The 23,556-nt window shown below is 41.8% G+C and overlaps 1 protein-coding gene across 3 annotated transcripts; it reads right to left on the reverse strand.

Annotated features, from left to right (window-relative positions):
• Positions 1-973: 973 nt before the first annotated feature.
• Positions 974-12,443, reverse strand: CD93 (CD93 molecule). 3 transcript variants are annotated; one of them, XM_062571351.1, is made up of 2 exons: positions 10,490-12,443; positions 974-1,262 (listed from the first exon to the last, which is right to left on the reverse strand). In XM_062571351.1, exons 1-2 carry the CDS (start codon positions 12,241-12,243, stop codon positions 1,235-1,237), a joined length of 1,782 nt encoding a protein of 593 aa, XP_062427335.1. In that variant the 5' UTR covers positions 12,244-12,443; the 3' UTR covers positions 974-1,234. The 3 variants fall into 3 exon arrangements, 2 of the variants coding, with proteins under 2 accessions (XP_062427335.1, XP_062427333.1); XM_062571349.1 differs by lacking the exon at positions 974-1,262 and adding an exon at positions 7,135-9,698; XR_009957804.1 differs by lacking the exon at positions 974-1,262 and adding an exon at positions 9,622-9,698 and having other exon boundaries at positions 10,377-12,443.
• Between the last annotated feature and the right edge of the window lie 11,113 nt (positions 12,444-23,556).

The raw sequence follows: 23,556 nt of genomic DNA on the forward strand, positions 1-23,556 counted from the left end.
ATCACTCTTAACTACTGTTGCTAATCTCATGACATTTGTCATTTTTTTAAATGCCTCTCAACCCCTTTTTCATATTTATTGATGAGAATTTCAGCTTGCATTTAAATCCTAGTGCAATTCTGTCACTAGAGAAAGAAACTTGAAAACATGGTCTCTACATATTCGAAAGATAAATGGGAAACAAACCCCCATAGTCTTACCTACTTTTCCTTTTTTCTTTGAAGACAATTGCATGATTTATGACATGCAAAATCAGAGAAATTGAACCACGTGTAATAGAATTCCCTGGGAATTTCTGATGAGCTTTTCCTTAATGAACTTGGCAGGCACCTACAACCAACATGTTCAAACTGGGATTTTATAAGGGTCCCAACAGAGTCTGGTACTCAGCTTTCCCATACTTTTAGGGAGATGATGAGCAAGAAGGAAGAACTTAATAAACAGTTCTGTCAGCATTTCCTTGTATTTAGCATCCATTTGTCTATCAAACAAGGTTAAGAAATGGGCTTAGCCCATGAAACCTCCTATTTCCTCGTTGTCTTGCCTCCAACCTCAGCTATTTTGCTGTTCTTCCTTGGTGAACCCCAGTGCCAAAGTGGCCTACCTGCTGTGCGGAGATACAAAGGATTGCATGGTGGACTACAGAGCAAAGGAAGGAGGCTGTAGACATGAACAGAAGAGAAAGTTGCACTGGCCCACCTCCTGTGGGGGTGCTAAGGGCCTCTGGAAAACATGCAGCATACGCTGCTAGCATGCCTGTTGTGAATTTAGGTTTCCCAAACTGCCAGATATATCATTTTTTATATCCAAAAATACTGACCAGGAGGAAGGGGAGGATTTCGATCATCTACTTGGGATCAGTTGGTGTCCATCAGCTCAATGGGAATAGTAGATCCAATAACACATCCAGAAATCCTAGGCAAATGGTCACTGACTGAAGCAGTCTGCAATACAGGAGGTCTGCAAGCCCAGGCTAGATCTGACTGCCAATACCGCCAGGCGGGTGTATCCGATGCCATTTATTCTCTGTGTTTGCAATAAAGCCAGAGCACTTGGTCCACACTGGACTTAACACATACACGTATATATACTTCGTCTCATGAAATCCCCAGCAAAAAAAAAAAAAAAAGGTGAATTTCACTGTGCTGGATCAAGCTTTCTTGTCAAAGGCCATATGAATCTCCATATTCTTCCAGCTCCAGTGGCTGCTGTTACAAAGGAAGTCTTCAGTTTTTTAGCAGCCACTCAGAGACCTGCTGTTTCTGTGAGACAAAGTTGAAATGATAAGTTTACTGCAGTTACAAGGGAAAAAAAAGTATAATAAGGCCAGGAAGTGCAGGGCAGAGAATGTCACCATGCCCTAAATTGAAATGTCTTCAGACTTTGTTTTGCCAGACACAGGAATACAACTGGTCAGAGTGGGACTGCAGACTGAAATGAGAAGCATATCCATATATATATCCAAAAAGAAGACTTAACTCTCATCTGTGTGAACTCTCTTTCACGTTGTTTCACTTTTCTAGCCTTTTTACACTGCTAAGGCTTGGTCAAACAGATTTTAGCATCTCACAGTGAGAGATGGAGTACATCACTAGGACTTATAACTGTTCTGCAGGATGCAAAGCATTCTCCAAAACTGCCATAAAAGTGATTGTAAAAATGATATAACTTATTATTACAATCTTTGTGTCCTGTCACAAATAAACACTTAGTCTCCTGGGGATTTCCTATTTTGGAAATCAGAGCAGCCTGAGGGCCTTTGAACCATGCACTTTTAGGTCAGCTGGCTGCAGTTATGGCCAAACCTATACTCCAAGGCAATGCGAAGGGCTCTGCCAGGGCTTGCCAATGATATGGGTAAGCAGTACACATCTGCAGTGAGTATGTTTAATAGGCTGTATGTTAATTAAGAGTGCTGCTTACGGAAATTTTGCCTGAACAAGGGCTCTGGGTGTTGCTGATGCCTGTCAAGGGTTGTTGTTGCTTGATACATCTTTGGAGAAGACAGGACTGTAGCAGTCACATCATGTGCTGAGGGAGCTTTCTCCCTCATTATGACGGAAAAATAAGAGGCTTTCTCCACAGATATGTTTACATCCCAATAGCATGTTATAGCCATAATTTTCAATACAGACACAGAAAATAGCCTCTGAGAACAGTAAATTTTCTTGCTCCAGAAAGACTATTAGAGTCGTGCTGCCATTTCTGCTGCCTTCCTGCCCAGTCATGTTTGTATTAATCATGGGAAGGCATGCTAAACTTGTCCTGTGCCTTGCTTCCAGCAACAAAAAGGAGCTGTGAAGAGCAAGTGAATGTACCAGGTTCAAAGTGGTTGACTTTAACTTATAACAGCATTTTTTTTGCTTCATTATAGGTTAAGCACATGCAACCATTGTTTTTTTCAGGGAAAGAATTGATGTTTCTTTCCTACAGGCTAAGACCCAGGGATCCTGTATTTCTTTACTCTGAAGTTCATTTTAATTGTATCAGTAGGACAAGCTTCACCCAAAACCTTCCCCCCCACACACCTTGGGCCAATAACAAGGGTAGTCAAAGCTTAACCAGCTTTCATAAAGTGCAATATTTCCGTTCAAAGTAAAGCCTACCAAAAAGACCTATTTACAGAGCAAAAAGATGTTTATTGTTTTATAAGACAACGAAACAATGCGCCTCTCTTTGCAGACCACCACCACATTTTGATAGGACAAATTTTGTTAGGACCGAAAAATTAAGTCCTGCAAGCAAGCATGTCTGATGCATTTCCTCTAGTTCATAGTCTTATGTTAATTATTGATTTAATAACAGGAAAAATAGTAAGTGCTTTTTCCCACAGGGATTAAAACCTCAAAAGCCTGGATCTTTGAACTGATCTGGCATCAGTGAGTGCATGAATTATCACCCCACACACACCATCTTCTTTACCTGCTGGCAACTTCACTTCTGTTTGGAATCACCAAATATCTGAACCATTTAGCAAAAAATACAATTTAAGGTTTCCCATAAGCTTTCCCAGTGTTTGTAACATTGACACAAGAGTCTGCAAGTGCTGTATGGGACATCCTCGAGGCTCATTTGTGAGGATCTGAATTGTGAGCACAGGGAACAGACTTGAGCTGCCCTGCCTATAAATAAAATAATGAACTATAAGAGACAATTAAGTGCCAGCTGCAAATCAGACATATTTGTCCCACTCAACATGATGGCAGCATGGCTGAGTTGAACCCCTAGCTCAGGACATGCATCCTCGGCCACAGCAGGGATGCAGAACTGGCTTCAGGCTGTGTTGGATGTGGCCTCAGAGGAGTCAGGCTGAAAATCCACCTTACTTGCGTTAGCTATCTTGGCATTCAAAATAGCCATTAGAAATAAACAACTATCTTTTTGTGCCACTGCGCTATTATGCCACTGTGCTCATGCCCTAAGTCATTTTAGGTAAATTAATTGGCATATTCTGCAAATGAAGGCTCATGTGAAGCTCAGTTTGCAAAAGTGAAAGAGGCTTTTGAAGTCATCCATGTTCATCCATGCAAGCCTATCCTTTTCAGGCCCTGTCAAGGAAAATATTGGAAGATTTGCTTTTTGGAGGAGATTAGCCTACTATCCTTTTCCATGAGCTTACTGTTGAACCCTGCATCATTTCCAACACATGCCTTTGCACAACAGCTTAGTTACCTGTGAGGTTTTCTGGATTTTTCATTAAGACAGCCTGATCTTTTCACCGTAGTAGGCTGGCTCTTTCTCTCTGTTGCGTTGTCACCAGTAGTACTGAAATCTACTTGGCAAGATATTAACTTCACTTACTAGTCTTGGAAGGACTTGGGAGAACCAAATGCCAAAAAATATTTAGAAGATAAAAACAAGAAAAAGAGGAAAAGAGCAAATATCGAAAGCATTTGTTCTGCAGTGTCTGACTCTGTGGGATTTGAAATGAGGAGCATAGTAGATTATATTTTAACATTATTCGATACATTTTCTTTAAATTCTTCTGCTTCTCTGCAGCATCTTTTACCACAAAAAGAGAAAAAATGTATACTTCACCTTTTGAACTGCCCTATGGCACAGATGTCACCAGCCAAAGACATGATACCTCAATGCAGTGAGAAGTCATAGTCAAAATAACCCATGTGGGCCCAAACTCCACTAACTGAAGTTAGAGGACTTGATACAGGACGCTCACATGCTGCTTGCAGCATTTGCTTTGGAGAAGGCTGAGAAAAGCCGAACAAGCAGAGCTCAAATTGTTGAATCCTTCCTCCTGCCTGCCCTACTTGGCAGATACTGAAGACTCATCTTGCTGCTGCTGTACTACCGCGTAAAAGACAAGGTGCTTTTCTTTGCTGCAGAGAGGACAGAGGCAGCCCTCCATACTGGGTAGATGCAGGACCCTGGCCATTCACATGTCTTTGCAGTGGAGCGTTGCTACCACTTAGGAGTGAGGCATGGGGCCAGCACCCAGGAAGGATGTTCCAGGGTTGGGTTTCTAGCTCAGAAACACTGGGGGTAAATTGGAAATGTGTATTAATCACCATATTGCACTCCTTTGTTTTGGTTTATTGAGTTGAACTTGAAGGTCTTCTAGAAGGAACTCTGCTTCCTCTGTAGACATGCAGTATGTACCAATCTCAGTCGGTCCCTCAGCAACATAAAATAAATAGGATTAATGACGACAGCAGATTGGTAAGTCTCTTGCCACACACAGGCTGTGAGTGGATCACAGCTTGCTGTCATCACGCTGCTGTTCCTACAACAGTGTAATTATTTTCCCACTTTCCTCAGCTCCTTAACTCAGCAGAGGATCCTTCCTACCTCCATGAATAGACTCTGCTGCTAAGTTTTGCATGGATGGTGCATAATTGTCATGTGGCAGTTCCCACAGTAGCCAGAACAAATCTGAAAATGCTCTTTGTATTTTGATGTGTACAGACACTGAATATCCATCTGTCACTAGATGTCACATCCTCTTTTTTGTTTGTATGTTTGTTTTAAACACTGCTTAGGAAAAATGTCAAAGACCAATAAAAGGCCATACAAATGCCATTGCAGGTGTGGGCAACATTAAAGGATTCTTTGTGTTGCTGAGATTTTTTCCAGTCTGTGTGAGAATTTACCTTTTCCCTGCATGGTGTTTCTTTGGTCATGAATGTTGTGGAGACAGCTCTAGCCACTATCAATCTTGCAGTTTTAAAGTATCTAGTGACTTCTCTGCTCTGTCACTGACCAGAGCCAGAAACGCTGATCTCTGCCTTCCTGCAGAGCTACACTGAAATCAGCAGGATTGCTTATGGGTTTAGGATCTGACTGAGATCATCTCTATGGCCACATACGCACAGAAGCAGGAGATATGCCTCAGTATATGTTTCTGTATGGCCTAGGACAGACCTTTCCTTTCTCTTTTTTATGGCCTTGGTAGACAGGAAGTGAATAATCCTCAGTTAGGTCAACCATGCCTTCATACCACCTGAAGCCATGCTCTACCAATACAAAGATTATGAAAGGTGACTACTGGCACTTTGGTGGGCTGAGATCCTGTCAACTACATCGCAGATAGGATGAGTAATGATAGCATAAGATCATTCACCAGCACGGTCTTACCTCTGCCTTGCAAGAGGTACATTGCAAGAGGGCTGCTCAAAAATTTTCTACTCATCTCATTTCTGACAGTTATCTGCACCTTCAACAAAATGCTTGCCTGAGAAATGTTTGCTTTTTTCAGGATTTTTTTTTTTTTTTTTTTTTTTTTTTGGTTACTGTTTAAAAATATGTTGCAGGAGGGGTTTGGAGTTACAAGCCAACTGTACATGTGAAAAATGAACTGAGTCATTTTTTCCCTCAGAAATCAAAGTTGTTATTTTAGCAAAACTTTTTTGGTTCAAATTTAGACAGGGAGAAACAAAAAGAAAAAAAACAGCTGGTTGCGTCATACTGTAAGGATGGATAATCTGTCCAGTTTCCATGGCCATTTGATTTCTAACACTGGAGACAGGCTTCTAATAGGGATAACTTGCAGGTCTTGGGCTGAACAGAAAAGGCCTGCCATCACCTCCATGTATAGACTACAGCTTCAAGAAAGAAACAAAGATTAACTGTGTGACTCCATACAGTAAGACATGCTTGTGCCCTATAGTGTCTAGTGACCGGTTTAGCAAAGCAACAGTGAAGAAAAGTGTTGCCTTAAAAACTGACTTGTTTACTCCTAAGCCACAGTATTAAATAGATTTTAAACAAAGTCAGAGATCAATGCTTTTAGCAAGCATTTCTACTTGCTTTTTTCTTCTTAATCTGAGGTTTATCGTGATTAAAATCCTGAGAAAATCTGCAGGGTATCTCCTTGACTGGAGAGAAAACAGATTGTAAGAAAAAAAAATTTGCATGTACTTAGTCAATAGATATTGACACAGTGTATATTAAAAATCACTAAGGATACTTTTTCTTTAGATTTTATTATTTTAATCAGAAAAGCAATATACAGTGTTATTCAAAGTTTGAGATAATTTTTTTTTTTTTTTTTTTTTTTTTTTTTTTTTAGTTGAAGGCAATGGTAAGGTAGTTGTATTATGCCATTGCTATCTGGCACAGTATCATTCAGTACTGATAGATGAAACTCTCATGAAGGATGAAGAAAGTCATAACCCTGGACCATAAAGATATAATGCTTTACACTTACAAACCGGTTGATGTGTTCAAAGCATTTCAGATGTGTTAGCCAGCCAGTCCAGGCAGGACAACAGAAAGACAATTGTAGGCCTTGCTTGTAATTACTTCTCTTTTATATGCAAGGAATGGGGAGCAAAGATGTAGCTGCCCAGGGCAACACAGCAAATCCACCATGGGCCAGGATGAATATCCTGTCTCTCCTGACTAAGTATTCACTGGGCCCTAGGTAACACCCAGATGATGACTGGTATCAAAACATTCCCACTGTGTTCGTAGCAGGAAGAAAGTAAGCTATGAGTTTATTCTGATGTAATTTGAACAAGATGAGGGAAGCTACATCAGGAAATAATTCCACAAGATCAAACCTAAACTAAACTTAGCTACAAATTAGTATCTTCTCTAGGCTTATCTGACTACAATACTCCTTTTGTAATACTCTGCGGTACGCACAGCAGAATACATAAAATTCACAAGAGAAAATAGGCTTACAGGTTTTAATAATTCATTTCTGGAATAAATAATAGCTCTCAGACTTTTACCAGCTGTAAGTCTGTATTTATGCTTCCTTTTCCCTTCTTCATAGTGTGATAAAAGAGTTAATATGGAAATTAATTGATCTCTTTTCTTAATTGAAAAATACATCAGAAAAACTCCTGAGACTATAAACATTTTGAAAATACCTTAGCTTCAGATAGAGCAAACCAAGTAGTCCCTGAAGTGTGAGGCCCATTGGTATGATGGCTTTCCCCCCCATACAGACCCTGTGGCACCATAGCCGTTCAGTACAGGTAGAATTTTGTGCACATAGGTTGTTCCACCAATTTTAGTAAGATTGCTCATTTGCTTGATTTATTCATGCATTCAAAATTTGCTGGCTTGTTGTCATAACAAAGAAATGCTATGAATTTTCTGTGGGAATTTCAAGAATGCCACTGTTAAATTCACAGCTTCTTCAAACTACTGTGCAAAGGAAGCACAAACAGAACATTAAAAACATTTACATCAGATAGAAACTACATTTTCCTGTTTTTTTTTTTTTTAATTTTACTTTACAATGGAGAAATTAAGAACCAAAAAAAAAAGGCAGGAAAGGGTTTTCCTCCACATACTGAAGAACAGGATGTAGGCTGCTGCCCACAGCAAACTCTTTTGTGTTCAGTTCCCATTTCTGTCACAATTTAAGCCTCAAGTACACAGTAAAAATAGTAGAAATTTCAGGGAACTTATGTACCCTTCAAATAACATGCCTGTTCTTTTCTAGGACCTTTTTGCTTCATATAGCATTGGTTCACTGCAGTAAATAATGAAACTGGCACTGCTTTGACTGGAAGAAGGAATGGCCCCTACACTCTATCTTGGTTTTGGAGTAGTTCTCACTGTGAAACAATTTAAAGAAAGAGACTTCCTTTTCAGAAACAGCTGAATAAACAGCTCTCTGAAGGCTGAGTACCTAAAAGCCATATTACCACCTACTGCATTTAGTCTTTTTTTTTTTTTTTTTTAATCTGCTGGCTTTTAAATTTGTAGTAATGTTAGCAAAATCAGGAACTTTTTTATACAAAATGCCACTGTTTCACGTACTTTCCTGGGTCCAGTCCAGCTTCCAGTGCAGTTTGTGGAGCACGTTAACAGCTTTCTCAGCCCTTAGTCTGTGCATAAGCACATACAGGTTAGCACAGCTCAACACACTTTATTCCCAGAATATCTAAAACATCTATATATAGATCAAGGTTGCCAATCTGTGTGAAGTTTCTAAGCAAATGTAGCCCTCTTGATACACCTTTTAACCTCGTACACCCGAGATGGAAAAGGCTCCTGTTGTTCTAGCCAGGCAGATTTTTGCAGTAATGTTGGTGCTCGAGTGAGGCCAACTTTCAACCTATAGGACTGCCTCTCTTCCAAGGGAACATCAGCAATTTGACCTCTAGGAAAGCACAGAGCAAGCAAGAGAGAAATGTGCATGAGGTAAAATCTTCCTGTTCTGTGTATATAGGCTGTACCATTGGTTCAGACTGTGACTGCTTTTTCGTGTCTGGCCCACTACGGTGAGAGGATGTTCACTCACATCTAGAGTCTCACTGAAATGGACAGGATTACTGGCAGAAATGCAACACTCAGGCCTTTAAAATGATGTAGCCAGCTCCCTTGGTTTCCCTGTGAGCTGGCAGGTGGAGGCAAGGATGAAGGTATCGTCTCCCCATCCTTGCAGCTTCCCATGGAATATGTGCTGAGGCTGAGACTGTGGCCTTCACACGCCATGTGGAAAGTGACTTAGTTTCCCCTGCTCTGCAGCACCCAAACCAAGATCAACTTCGCTCTGGTAAAGCATATTGTTCTGAAGGAGATGTTGAAGTTTCAGTAGTTAGCAAACATGCTATATCCAGTGTACTCTTTAAAAGGAGGGATAGATGAAATACACACTCAGCCTGGACCTCGTGCAAGCTTAACCTAAGCAACTGGGAGGGGAGCCTACCAAAAAAATGATGCAACAGGAAGAGATTGGTCTTTCATCTGACTGTATTTGAAGGAGAGGATTGTTTTCTGTATTTTTCAAGTGGTTTTGTTCTGAATACATCAGAAATAGATGGACAATTCTTCCTGAACATACTTTCTCATACCTTTTTACTGCATATTCTCTGTCTTGACTACTTATATGAAAGGCTTAATTCAACAATTTTCATGTATGTTATGTACCTGTGAGCTCAATGTGATGCATTAAGATCTCATTCTTACAGGTTTTAACATCTTTATTAGGTGAATAGCACAAAGCTGTACTTGTAGTTTCTTTCCTGCTTTGTCAGGAGTTCTGAGAAGCATCATTATCCAAATTCCCAGAATTTAGTAGAGCAAATTGCATAGGCTCCAGGCCTTGCACATGAACAGGTCCGAGTAATTCTGCAGGGATGATTAACTCCACTAATCTTATTTCTGTTCATCTGCAGAAGTGTTCTGTTGCTGTAGTTTTGAGGCGGTTTATTTAATTAGCTCTGTGCTGGAACAGCTTTAAAAAGATTGCTCCTGACTGCAGATAATCAGATCTTGCCCTGGTGAAACAAATAAGGATTTCAAACCATTTTCAAGTAAAGCAAAGTGAAAATGAGGGCTGAGTGGCAGAGTATCTGATTCCATGCAGGCAAAAGGGAAACACTAACATTTCTGTTGAGCTGGTGAAGGGTTGTATAGGGGGGAGGAGGAGGGGGAGAACTACTTCTTTTACATGTTTGCATTTTAAATGCAGGTCGGGGAAAGCAAAAAGAAATAAAATGAATTGTTTTCCTTTAGGAAAATAAGTCAATACTAGTCATTTGCTATTTTTAACAATTGTAAAATTTTGCAGGCTTGAGGAGCAGTCAGTGCAGGTGACTTAAACCCCACCACTTTTAAATCTTGTAGTTCCTACACTGCTCAGGAAACTACTCCTTCCCCCTTAACTTTTCATTTCAAGGAGAGGCAGCAGGGTTATAAACCATATCTAATCATATCTAGCCTCTCCAAGGTGAGGAATAATCAGGGCTCCCACGAGGGCTGAGTGCCTGGCACTTCTGCAGGTCTCGTCATGAAGGACTGAGTGCCTGCCTTGGGAAATACCAGGTCTCTCACCACAAGAAGATCCAAGACAGGCTCTCAAACAAGGAGACATCCAAAATTGCATTAAAGAGACAGTACCAACTCCCCTTCCTTCCCCTCTCCCCCCCCCTTTTTTTTGTTTTAAATGAGGATACACAAAATGCTCTCCACTGCTTGTGGCTGCACCTTTTTTTCCCTGCGAGACCCTTCAGAGGTGGCACCACGGGCGCTGGGAGCTCCACAGCCTGCCTGCGGCCCCTGTGTTCACCTGAACTCGCTGCCTGCCGTGCTGCTCTCTGCCTGCTCGGGCACCCAGCGGTAGTCATCTGCGGCACTTTTGGCTTGCTCCTTCTCCTCCTTGGCCTTCCTCCTCCTGTAGGCCAGCAAGGCCAGGGTGAAAGCCATCATCAGCAGGATGACCACCAGGCTGCCCAGGATGTAGTAGAGGAGCAGCTTGGGGCCATCGGTGGTGTGCTCAGCATCACGCGCAGACCCCGGCCCTGGGGAGGCAGTGCTGGCAGCGGTGGTGGCAGCTGCGGCGGTGGTGGTGGTGGCGGCAGCGGAGGTGGCGGCGGCGGCAGCGGGCTGCACTGAGGAGCCTGGGGGCCGCGCGGGCAGGGCTGGTAGTGGTGGGTGTGTGGGCCAGGAGGTCCCTGCCAGCCCCTCTGTGCCGGGAGAGTCAGGGCGGCAGGCACTGCCGTCCACGGCCGACACGAAGCCCGGTGGGCAGGTGCAGCGGTAGGAGCCAGGCATGTTGAGGCAGGTGTCGGGGCAGGGCCGTCGCAGGCACTCATCCACATCCACGCAGGCCTCCTGCCTGGTGTCCCGCTGGTAGCCTGGCCTGCAGGCACATAGGAAGGAGCCAGGCACATTGAGGCAGAGCTGGAGCGGGGGGCAGGCAGCGGTGGTGGCGGCGCACTCGTCAACATCATGGCAGCGCGGCGAGCCGGGCGCCTCGGGCTCGTACCCCAGGTGGCAGGTGCACGCAAAGCCACCGGGCATGTTGCGGCACTCCTGGTGGCATGGCTGCCCCAGGCACTCGTCCACGTCGAGGCAGCGCTGCCCATCGGGTGCCAGGACGTAGCCATCTGCGCAGCCACACTCAAAGCCACCATCGGGGAGGCGGCGGCAGGGCCCCTCGCAGGGGTTGGGGCGGCAGCTGTCGGCAGGCAGGCACGACGCCAGATCAAGGTCCAGTGCGTAGCCGGGGGGGCAGGCACAGCATGGCGGGGCGCCCTGCTCCACCTCCACGCACTCCCCCTCGCAGCTGTCATCATGGCGGGTGCAGCTGGCGCAGCGCGGCCCGCGGCAATGCCAGGTGAAGCCCCCCGCTGGCTCCCGCTCCTTGCACAGCATGAAGTGCTGCTCCGGCTCGTCTGCCCCGCACGTCACCTGCGCCAGCGTGCCAAAGGGCACCGCTGCCAGCGTTGCGCTCTCCACGCTGAACGGCGTCATGTAGGTCACTGCACCTGGGCCACCCAGCACCAGCGGTGCGCACATGCCCTGGAAGCTGAACTTGCACACGTAGCCTGAGAGTAGCACCCGGCAGGGGCCGTCGGCCCAGCCGGTGGGCGATGAGGGCCCCGCGGGCTGTAGGCTGGCACAGCGGTGGCTCAAGCAGGTGGTGTGAGGCTCAGCCAGCCACGCCGAGTAGTTGGTTTTCTCGCCACTGCCGGCCCAGGCGAAGCCCCGCAGCGGGTCATGGGACTGCACGCACTTGCCTTTCTCCCGGGAGAGCCCGATCCACACCTTGCCCTGCCAGCCGGCCCCTGCGTGGCTCCTGCTCAGCAGCTCCTGGACATGCTGGGCCTCCTCCAGGCTCCTGATAGCGGCCAAGTTGCCCCCATTTTTCTGGCACTTCTCCTGGGCGCCACTCCAGGCCAGCTTGTCCCCGTGCAGCGTGTAGCAGGCAGTCTCAGCACAGAGCACCTCGGCATGCTCCACTGCGCAACCTGGCGTCCCACAGAAGAGGGCCGGGGCCAGTAGCAGCAGCAGCCGCGGTGGCAGCAGGACAATGCCCATGCCTCCTCCGCACTGTCCCGGCAGGAGCGGCAGGGCCAGGGCTGCCACGGTGCTCAGCTGTGGGCTGCGCGTCCGCCCGCGCTGCTCAAGCAAGGACAGCCTGTGTGCCACTCACATCCCTGCAGCCCCAGGAGCTCGCCCTGCATGCATCCTGTGCTGCCGGGTCTCTTATTTATCACCGGAGACTAGCGTTTCCTGTAACGTATTTTTGTTACTCAGAGCTTGTTGATAGCTATTGAGATATTTGGCTCTTTTTCTTGCCTTCTCCCTCAGCAAAAAAAAAAAAAAAAAAAAAAAAAAAGCTTCTAATTTCCATTTTAAATGTTTTACCATTAAGAGGCTTTCTTTATTTTGGCTCACATTGCTTTTCTGTATGAGAAACTATCTGGAATCCTGCTTTTTTAAATTGTTATTATTTTTAAAAAATTTTCAGATAGCTTAATCTACTTACTCACTCATTAGATAATTTTTCTAATCCCTAATAGGGTGTTACACTTTTCAAGCATCTATTGCTAAAAGGGGAAATAAAAGTCGTGGGATCCCTCAGTATCATGCTTCTAAAAGAAACTGAATATTTGGCACAATATCTCATGTGCACGTTACATTTCCAATGCATTTTTTTTCCTATTCATGTACTTTAAATAGATGGACAAGTCCTTAAATAGGAATTAGGTCGTGAGAATGTCCAGGCTGTAAAAACTAAGCCAAATCCTTTAATGGCGCTAAACAAATTCCTATTCGGTAGGCAGAAGAGAGTTTTCGTCATCATGCAGTCAGCCAGTCCCTAATATGATCAAAAGCAATTCCTCCAAACAGGAGAAAAACACTGGCCAGCCAGTGTTGTAATGTCACTCGTGGAGATTGCTGCTGTGATACTCCAAGTTAATATCTTAATAATCACTTGACCTTAAATCCGGTCTAGTGCAGAAGAGCTGCCTCTGTTGATGTCAGTAGCTTTAGAAGGCCATTAAAGAAAGGAGAAAGACATTAATACAGTACATTTTGATGTTTAAACAAACATATTAGCACTACAAAAGCCCTTAAACAGGCTTGAAATTACTCCTTCACAACAGCATTTTAGACTTCAAAAGCATTTTAGTAATGTGATTTAAATTACATATTTACTGAGGCAGAACTTCCTAGATTGTGATTTTTTCAGACCAGGAGATATCCTAGACACAAAGCAACAGAGTATTTTTTTTCTTTTTTTCCAACATAACACCATAATGGGTTTGCTCACAATTCCTGCTTATTCTTTTGTTTGCTTTCAAGTGCGCATTCACTGCAGCCACACACGTAATCTGACTGTGCATATATGCAAACAAATATTTTACACATCCCAGCAGCTCCTTGTATTGTCCTGGTTTGGATACATTGTGCGTTCAGAAGTAGATGTGCAGGCAGACATGCAAAGATCCCTCAGCATTTGAGGTGAACACAGAGTTTAAGAAGGTGACAGTATTACAGATGTGAAGATTAATGGAACATCCTGAAGAAGGGAAAACTGTGAGAATATCTCTTGACACAGTGTTCTTCATTTTCTTTTCATTTGTTGCTTGGAGATACTTAGATGAAGATGAACTCACAGCTTGATTTGATGACAGCTGACAGAGGCTTTACACATGTCAGGTAACACTGGACAGTTTATTTGCACAATCCTCAGAATATATTGCAGCATTAAAGGATGAAATAACAAAAGAACAAAAAATCAATAAAGAGCAGAATATCTTGGCACAAGAAGAAACCACAATCTGAGATGAGAAAAAGCAGTTTGATAGGCAGAAGTAGAATGAGTAACAGCTGTGATCTGGAGAAGTCTTCACATCGCCTAATTGGGAGTTTCAGTGTATCCTCTGGGGCTTCAAAAGGGCCTCAATTGCAGCCTACAGTGTGTCAAGGCAGGACAACCATTTAAAAGTAGAGGCATGGAGTCTGAACAACCATGATTGCAGTCTTCAGAATAACTATCTTCATCAACAGTTTCCTCACCAAGATTGTTTGCCTGTCCTTGCACACCCCAAGGCTCTTGAAGTTTTCTTCTTGCAACCATCAACTTGGATTTTAACTCCTTGACTCATAAGTCTTTCTTGTCTTTTTTCTTCGCTTAGCAGACACAAGTACTGACTATTAATTCAACACCTCTTAAATGTTCTTCCCAGTGATCTACTTATTTGCTGATTTATCTGACTTTGTGTACTTTGTTTTCTCAGAAGCGCAGTAGTAAACTCCAAGAGAGAAAAACCATTTGTTCATTTCCTTATTTTATACCCTACATATAAAAGTATGTAAATATGTACAACATCTAGACTTTGAGATACCTGCTGGCTAACAGATACTTATGCTAAGGAGGGCTAGGTTTTGGTCTTCTGCTCATCTAAAGGTAGCAAAGACCTTTGATCTCCAAAGGAGGAAGGGGTAGGAGCTGGATCCCATCTACCAATGAAACCTGCAGCTTGGCAAGCTACCAGACAGCATTAACTGCCTTTGTTGTGGGGGAGAAAAAAAGAGAAAAATATCGTTTGGTAAAGCAGAAGTGTCACTCCCATCTGATCAGGCAGAATGAAATGCAAAAGGAGAGATGAAAGCAGAACAAGGAAAGAAAAATGTAGTTTCTGTCTCTGGTGCTGATCTGATTTGTGGCTTCCCAATGGAACAACAGCATCAGATAGCTGTATCTGCTGATGCTCCAGGACCTGGGGCCCTTCCATCACTATTGGGCACTGACAGCATGGCTCTTAGTTGCCCTTTTTTCTTTCATGCATGATGGAGCAGATCTTTGGCCTAGCCAGGTCATGGGGATCCCCCAAAGGGAGCAATACAGAGGAGGGAAAGCTTGAGGGGGGTGAGTGACAAGGAGCAGAGGCCAGGGCTGCGTCATCCCCCCAGGCAGCGTAGTCCAGGTTTTGCTTGAGAGGCAGCCCAAGGTGACAGTAAGGGTTTGTAGTGCTCAGTCCTTTCCATTGTTGTGCTTCCATGCTGTTCTAGGAGCATTTCTCAACCTTTAGGGCTATGTGCTGAACCCAAAAACCCAGCCTGTAACACCCCTCCAGCGCTGACCTTGACAGGTAATCGATACAAGGCTTTGAGCTGGACTCATGTGTTGGACAGTTTACGCCACAGGCTTCCACCTAATGTAAACTATTAAAAATGGCAGTAACAGAGGAAGCAAGCGTTAAGACAGGACAGACTGACAGGAAAGGGAAGTAGACAAAGAAGGGAGGAATTTAATGTAAGTCATTTACAGTTTTCCAGATATCTGCAGCTAACACTTGTGAATAACTGAGAGCTTGGGGTCAGTAACCAAACAGAAAAAAAAGGATTGGGAGGAAAAAATACTTTGATGCAACCTAGAGTTGTTTTAATTCAAAGTTTTCTACTGGAGGATATCAGGGAATTATTTTTTAATTTGTAGGAAATTCAGTGCTCAACACAAAAGCATTTCCTTTCTCTTAGTTCAAAGTATGTCTTTGCATTTATGAAAACATTGTTAGTGTTTCTCTTTCCAGCTGAAGTGGTTAGGCAAATTGAGTACTTAATTTACAATTTATTTAGTTGAATCCACACAAGCATTTTTTGATGAACAAATTTCCATGCACAAAAAAATAGCCAGTTCTAACTAGAGCTTCTCAAAACACTTTAAAGTCATGGTTGTGAACAAAATGAAAAAAAAATTGATACGTGACAATTATTTTTAAAACTTTCTTTCAATACATTAATTGATAGCTGATGATATTTTTATTTATGATATATAGGAGGTCTAATCCAGTAGAAGATTTGTAAGTCAGAGATTTCTACCAAATGAAATGGGACTTCTCTTTCAAGACTGCTAATCAACTTTTCCACTGTTATTTTATCTTTTAGTAGCAATTTGAGTGTTCCTGCTAGAGCTATTTACAGGCTAGCTACAACTTCATGGACAGGAAGTCTAGCCCAAAACACACACATTTTAATGAGATCTTGTTCGTTTATGAAGTTTATGTCAACGTTTTTACCCAAAGTGTTGGTAACAGTCTTTTTTGTCAACTTAAAAATACATATTTCTTCCATAGTTTTTATTAAATACACTGTGCATTTTAAATTTTCTTCTCTATTTGGCTGATATGCCCATCTGAAAACCAATAAAAGCCTCAGTTCTAAACTAAAACGGTGTTGTTTCTTTCGATTGCTTCTCAACTCCTCCCCTCCCCCAGCTTACCATTCCTATAAAGCCATGTTTCAGATAATAATCAAAAGCAAATTATCTCTTCAAGATCAGAAATCCAGCTGAACAGCAGGCTGCATGTATAAATGTATCAGTTTATTAAAGGAATTGATTAGAAAACATTTCTCAAAGGCCAGAGAAGGAAATGTGTACAGTCTGCTTAACAACAGCAAATGTTTGTACAAAACCCCCAAAGTTAGAGCAGCAGACAATAGCGCACAGAAGTCAGAAGGCAACACCTGCATAAGTGGCAACCCAGAGATCACTCTGGAGAAGAATAGGAGGAACTTGCGCTTTCTCTGGGGAGGTCTGCAATGACATTGTTGCCATATATAGTAAATTGAGTCTGGGCTTCAGCTGGCATAAATGTGTATTTTTCCATGCAGCAGCACAATGACGACTCACCCAGCTTGGACAAATGCCCACGAAGAGCAGGGCCTGCAGAGAGGTGTCCTCTGCCGTGACTATGCGTGGTGCAGTGCCATAAAGGAAGGATCCTCTGGAGGGTTGACATATGCCAGAAAAAGGGTTTTGCAAGCACATTTCAGGGGGATGAAGATGACTTAAATGCTATGGATAGACACTGGTGGGGGTATTCTAAAGTTTTAAAGTTTTATATGCAATTGCTCATTAATGAATTTGAACAGGGTAGAACTTGAGTAGTTTGCACTGATCTCAAACTCATCTGGGGCAGGTTGCTAAAATCCACTAATTGTCAAGAAAACAAGATGAATTAAAAACTAGTGAAGGACATTTTGCCTCAGAAGAGAGGTTATTGTGTATTTTGGCAAATGCACTTTAGTTTTGATGATTTACAGTAATGTCTTATTGAACATTAAGTAAGGTTTTTATCAACTATTTTTAAAGTAATAAAATCTTAATACTGCGAGAGCTGGCTGAAACATTTTCCAGCTAAATATTTTTGAAGGATGATGTTTAGGGTCCAGTGTTGGAATCTTTTGCTAGCAAGTAGGAATTAGCAAGGCTATAATGAAAACAAAGTCAAAGATAAGTATCAGGAAAATAAAGTTTATTTTGTTTAGTTTCCAGCTATCACCTTTATTATATTTATGGCAATAACAGTTAAGAAAAAGGAAAAGTAACTGTTGTTGAGGTTCTCATATACTTCATGAGTTCCAAATACATGTCTTCCCATTATTCACACAGCATCTTGATCTGTCAGATATACATCCACACCATATTCTTTCTGTGGGAATTTTAGCATCCCTGAGGAACAAACAAACAAGCGACTCTCTCCCATTCTGCCTTACAAAAAAAACAGGCTGTTTGGCATTACTGAGTGATCTCCAGTCTTCCTCCTATTCTCAAATATGAGACAGAGGATCAGCTTTGCACTTCATCTAGAAAGTTGTTTCTTAGTTATGTATGGGAAACATAGATTCTCAAAATCTGAATTCCTATGGCGGTGCATTATAAAGCCATGAAATGTTATTATGTTGCTTGTTCAGCAAAGCCAGCGCACTCCAAAAATATTGTTAACATAAGACTATATATTTTTAGGATGAAATCTGGGTGACCTTTGCAAGAGAATCAAGAATTATTCTTCTTTCCCTGTTCCCCAGTTTCTCTTGCTCAGCTTTGCAACTTGGGCCACAAATTAGCTCTCTGCTTTACAAGATTAGCAGAACACAGTGGCACTCGTCTGAAGATCCCCTGGCGAGACAGGCACAAGAAGTCACAAAGCAGACTCACGTGTGAGGCTCAATGTTTTAGCCAAGCTGCTGGAGACTCTGGGAATTATTCAAAATACCTGGAAGGAAGCAGAAAAGCAAACAATACTGAATACAGGGCCAGGGGTGTGGGGGGGAACTCTTCCAGAATGCCAAGCGTAGTGGGATGGATCATTGACACCATCAAGAAATGCTTTGCAAACATCCACAAGAGCCAAAGCAGGCTAATGGAAAACATCTACACAACTGGGACAACAGCAAGTGAAGTTTCTCCCTCAGAAGGGGACCCATTTGCAAGCTGTTGGTGTCTTGTCCTCATATTCTCACACTGCAAATGAAGTTATAAGCCTAGTTCATTGTGCTACCCAAGAGTGGGCTGAGCTTGTGCAGCCTGTTTTTCAGGATAATGAAGTAAAATTTCTATGGTAGTTGGTGCCACATTTCATTGGTTAATCCAACATAATTTGTTTTTATAGGAAATCTACACTTTCTTAAGTTATTAACTATTTTATATATGTACACATATTATATATTGCAATATAATATTATATAATTATATAATATATATTGCAAACACACGTGTATTTTATATCTAATATATATTTATAAACATTATACTTATTTATATTCATGTATACATTATAATTTACTTACAGTTGTAGGCAGTCCTAACTCAAGCTGAGGAATATCATGTTCTTTTAGAACTTCTGCTTTACACAGAGAAAGAAAATACTCCCTGTGAAGAAATGTAATAAGACCTGGGTTTTTTAAAAAGAAAAAAAAAAAAAAAGGAAAGAAAAAAACAAATGAAAATATTTCACATTCTTTAGTGATAATTGCTCAGAATCATTTTTATAAGTCCTTCTTTAAGTGCTGTTTTCTTTAAGTAGCTGTAACAAAGTAAGACAATAAATGGCCTCAGAGTGGAAGGAAAGGATGTGTTTCCACCTTCCTTTCAATTGTTAAAGCAAATGAGAATGCTCATAAAGTCACTTCTGATGCTGAAAGCAAAAGGCTGAGCAGTCAGCCAGCTCAGCTTCTTAAAAACAGCAAACCAGACTATAACGTGTATTATAATGCTGATTTATTGGGATGCAGATAGGCTGCAGAGCCTAGAGATCTAGTTACTCCCAATCCAAAAGAGTACAGACTGGCCTCCTAGGAAGCCTCTTAGGGCATTGGGTTGGCATAGCCTAAACATGGCTACAACAAAGGTTTCTGCATCTGGCTATGCAAATACAACAATTACAAGAATTTGGATACTTTTGAAAAGCAAGAGTTTAAAAAAGATTTTGTCAGTATCCTACATGAAAGGCAGCCACCTGAGGAGCACCCTTTCCTCTCCCCCTAATCTTCCAATAGCTTTGTCTAAGCACATAACAGAGAAGAAATCATATATTTTATCAACAAGGGTTGAGCTGGGCATTGTGCTGTGGGGGTTTATTTATTTGTTCTGTGTTTTCCTTTGTATTATGGACAATACTTTTAATTAGAGGATCCACATTGAAACTTGGAGGATAAAGAGGAGCAAAAAATGTTTGTGTTGGGGTGGGGACTCTTGAAACCTAAACGTACATCAGGTGATTAATGTTGGGCCAGCTCCTTTATTCTATAAAGCTGAGGGGTTTTTTTTCAGACTATGCTAGCTTTTGACTGAGCCATTTGTGTGGAAACAGGTGATAACAGTGGAGTGGAGTCAGGAAAGGCTGTTCAATGATCATGGCCCAGGGGCTGTGGTCTGGTTGTGGAAAGTGCAGCCCATGTTGCAGCCAGTGCCATATTCCCTTGAACTTGAAGGCCAGGCGTGTACCAAATGTTGAGAGTGACAAAAACATGGTGAGTGTGACAAAAACATGGGAGGGGTGTCCCTGTGTGGATCAGGACATGAATATCAGAAACTCAACATGTTTAAAAATGGGGAATTTTTAGGAAATCAACTGTCTGATCAAACTGGGAGGAAGCTCAGCATTGGAGATAGAATAGTATTGTCAGAAATGAGTTAGGACTGCAATCTGGAATTGGGAGTGTGGCATGTAATAATATTACACTAAGGCATTACTTTACGTTATATTATATTATAAATAGGACTCTTCTAGGAAGAAATGTAGAACATGGGATGTTCCTCAGGACACTTCACAAAGGTATTTTTCCCTTCATCTTGAGGAAAGTATTATCAAGGGCTACCAGCAATCTGCTCTGATCTTCCTCTCCTTCTGCAAAGAATACTGCAGGAAGTGGCCAACTTTTCTAGAGCAAACAAAATTATCTTTGAAATTATACTGACTTCGAAAAGTTACTATAATTTTGCCAGCTCACCCAAATACACACCAGCGTCATAACAGTGAAGACAATCATTTGTTTATCTGTATGAAGATAGCTCCTGTGAGCCTCTTTCATGGACAAGAATTGCCATGTAATCACAAAAGAAAGACATCTATCCATACAGTGTCCTATTCTCCATTCTGATGTTGCAGTATGTTCACAGGAATTATCTCACAAAGCCAAGGCACACAAAAGTCATAGCTCTTCTGTTTGTGTTCTCTTTTTGGATCAAACAGTACAGGAAAATATTCTGAGTGGTGATCATTCCAAAGCTTGTGGATTTCAAAGATCATTCTCATTTCTCATTTCTTTTTAAAGAGCACATGAGTTACAGATTTAAGCTCTGCTTTCTGGAAAACTGCAGAATAACATTAATCCCACACTCAAATAATGCTTGTACCGTATGTGCATTTGGACAAATATTCTTTCTTATTCAGTTGAGTTGTGGTACTAAGCGACCTTCAGATATTCAGTCAAAGAAACAGATAAAGTATTATTTGTTTGATAGACAGATGAGGAAGAAGATGTTTGGATTATGGCTATGAGTGTATTTCTAATCCTATATAGAGAGCAGACAGAGGTTTGCAGCACAGACCAAAGGGACTCAGTGGTCAGGCAACATGGTGCCCAGTGCCTTGCCATGTGTCACCCACTCATCACTCCCAGTGAGAGGTGGTCTGGAAGGACATTGAGACCTTGTATTTTCCCTTCTGCGATGTTGCTGCCTGGGTGCAACTGAGTGTTTCTTTATGATTTACTTTTCACTGTCCTTCTGGATTCTACCACTCTGCACTTTTAGGAGGAATATAATGATTGTTTGTTTAGACAGAGGGTGCATTATGTGACCTACAGATAAAGTTACTGATTGTTTTTTGCATTCGGTTCCAAAATAGTGAGCTTTGTAGACTTTTCCTTTTTCCTAAGAGTAAGTGACTCTTAGCTTATTTCATTTAGATGACTTGTACTGAGAGAGTTTTCCAACAGTGCCAGATCAGTAACTTCATAGGGTTTGGCAGAGAAGTTTCACAGATCGTCAGTGGAAAGGTGCCTGCAAATAACAATTGGGTCTTCAGCAAGGGACTCTGTCCTGAGGAGCCTTACCCTACTTGCTAGCTCTCATTCCTCCTTCCTGCTGATAGAGAAAATCATGCCATTTTTGCCAGCTGCTCAAGATATCCCTCTGTTCTTTCAAGCAGAAAATCACAAGGCTTTCTAAAGCTCTACTTTGATTATTATGTTCAGAAAATATCATTAGATGGAAATGATCTTAGGCAGTGATGTGCCACAGAGAGTTCACTATATCCAGGAGTCATGAAAATCACAAAATTCCAGCAGGCTACAAATCTTGTTATCAAATTCATTCACACAAACTGCAAAGTTGGGAAATGTGTTTTGAGTGTCTGGAGACCAAACCACTGTTTAGAGTTATAAAGATGGACTGAGGAGTCTGGCAGTTTAACATGTATTTTTTTTAAAATCTTGGCCCGTATATTACTTTTTCGGTATAGCTTTTGTATCAAAATTATTACTAATTTTAAAACTCTATGGAAAAGTGCTTTATTCTTTGATTTTCCACTTTGCTTACTGTCCAGTGTGGCATTCCTGGGTTCTGCATTACAGAATCATATTCTCTGACACGGTGATAACAATATTAGTCATCTAGATCCAGCTTTTGAGCACTCTGACACTATTTCAGCATGTTCTGGACCTTCAAAGTGCCTGTCTGCTTGGCTCGTTAGCTCTCCAATAATTCTTTGTGGGCAGAGATAATATTCCAGTAGGGCAGATTCTCCCACACTTTGATTTTTTTTGATGCTATTCATTTGCAAAAATTTTGAGCCCATGGATTTTGTCTGAGCACGTGCCAGCACATGTAATACAGGACATTTCAGTGTCTCTTCTTGGGTCACGTCAGGACAGTATTTATTGCAGACTTCAGCAGTCTGGAAGGCACAGGGCTTGCCCAGAGGACACACTGGAATTGAACTGAATCCTAAATGGGGCTAAGTTAGCTATATTTGTACTTCTCCTTCTATTGGCACGTTTAGTGACAAGATCACTTTGTTTTGTCTCCTTGGGAATGAAAATACAATAAGGATGGGAATGGGAGGAAAACTAAAACGTATGTGAAGAGAGCAAGATGTGAAGAAAAGCGGTGCAAATCCTAACTCACAAAATGTACCCTATTCATTTATTCTTACTGTGTTCATTTATTTTTCTGGGTATGAATTTCCCATGTAAATTGAGCATCTGTCTTTACTGGTGATTTAGGAATTACTGTGAAATGTTATTTTTATGAAGTTTGTTACCTAAATTAAATCTTGAACTTGTTTTCTCATCACTTAGTCCCCTCTTACATTTGTTTGGGATTGGATTTGATCGTGATGGTCCATGGTAAATCTGTACTGTGTTTTCGTGGGCGAGAAGGAGGACCTTTAGCTGCCTTGTCAATAGGACATATTATTACAAATTCCTCTGGTGTCAGGCAGCTTTTCTGAAATGGATCTAATTTAAAATCCTCTCAGGGATTTGAAACCCAGTCTACAACTGAACAAAGAATGCGTCATGGTGCAATCACGGTGTTTCTTTGCTTTTAAACCTGTTAACTTTCAAACAGCAGTTGGGCATGGATTGTTTTCTCTCCAGTAACTTTTTCTTTCGTATTTACAGGCACTGGTAATTACCAAATAAGAATATGGTGACTGGTGACTGAAAAACAGCCAGCAGCCAATTTGTGGTCATGAGTTATGCAAAAGATTAAATTCTCATAGGAATAAACTTGATGTGTAAATAGCCTCCTCTCATAGATTTAAGCCAGGAATTAACCATGAATTAGCATTCATTGCAGTTTATGTCATTCATATCATTATTAGTATCCAATTATACACTATTATTGAAAATAATTCTATTTTATTTGGCTATTTTTGCTACTTCATTCATGAGCTTTTGAATTATCAAACCTTTAGATCTTTATTTGTTTATCAGTTTATAAAAGGCTTTATTGTTATTGTTACTAGTTTGTAATGCAGCTGAACCAAGTAGTCCTGATCACAGTTTGAGATCTGCTACAACTGGTTCTGTTCGTATTGAGAGTAATGA

Source organism: Rhea pennata, chromosome 3 (genome assembly GCF_028389875.1).
Source record: "Rhea pennata isolate bPtePen1 chromosome 3, bPtePen1.pri, whole genome shotgun sequence".
Lineage (NCBI taxonomy): Eukaryota > Metazoa > Chordata > Aves > Rheiformes > Rheidae > Rhea > Rhea pennata.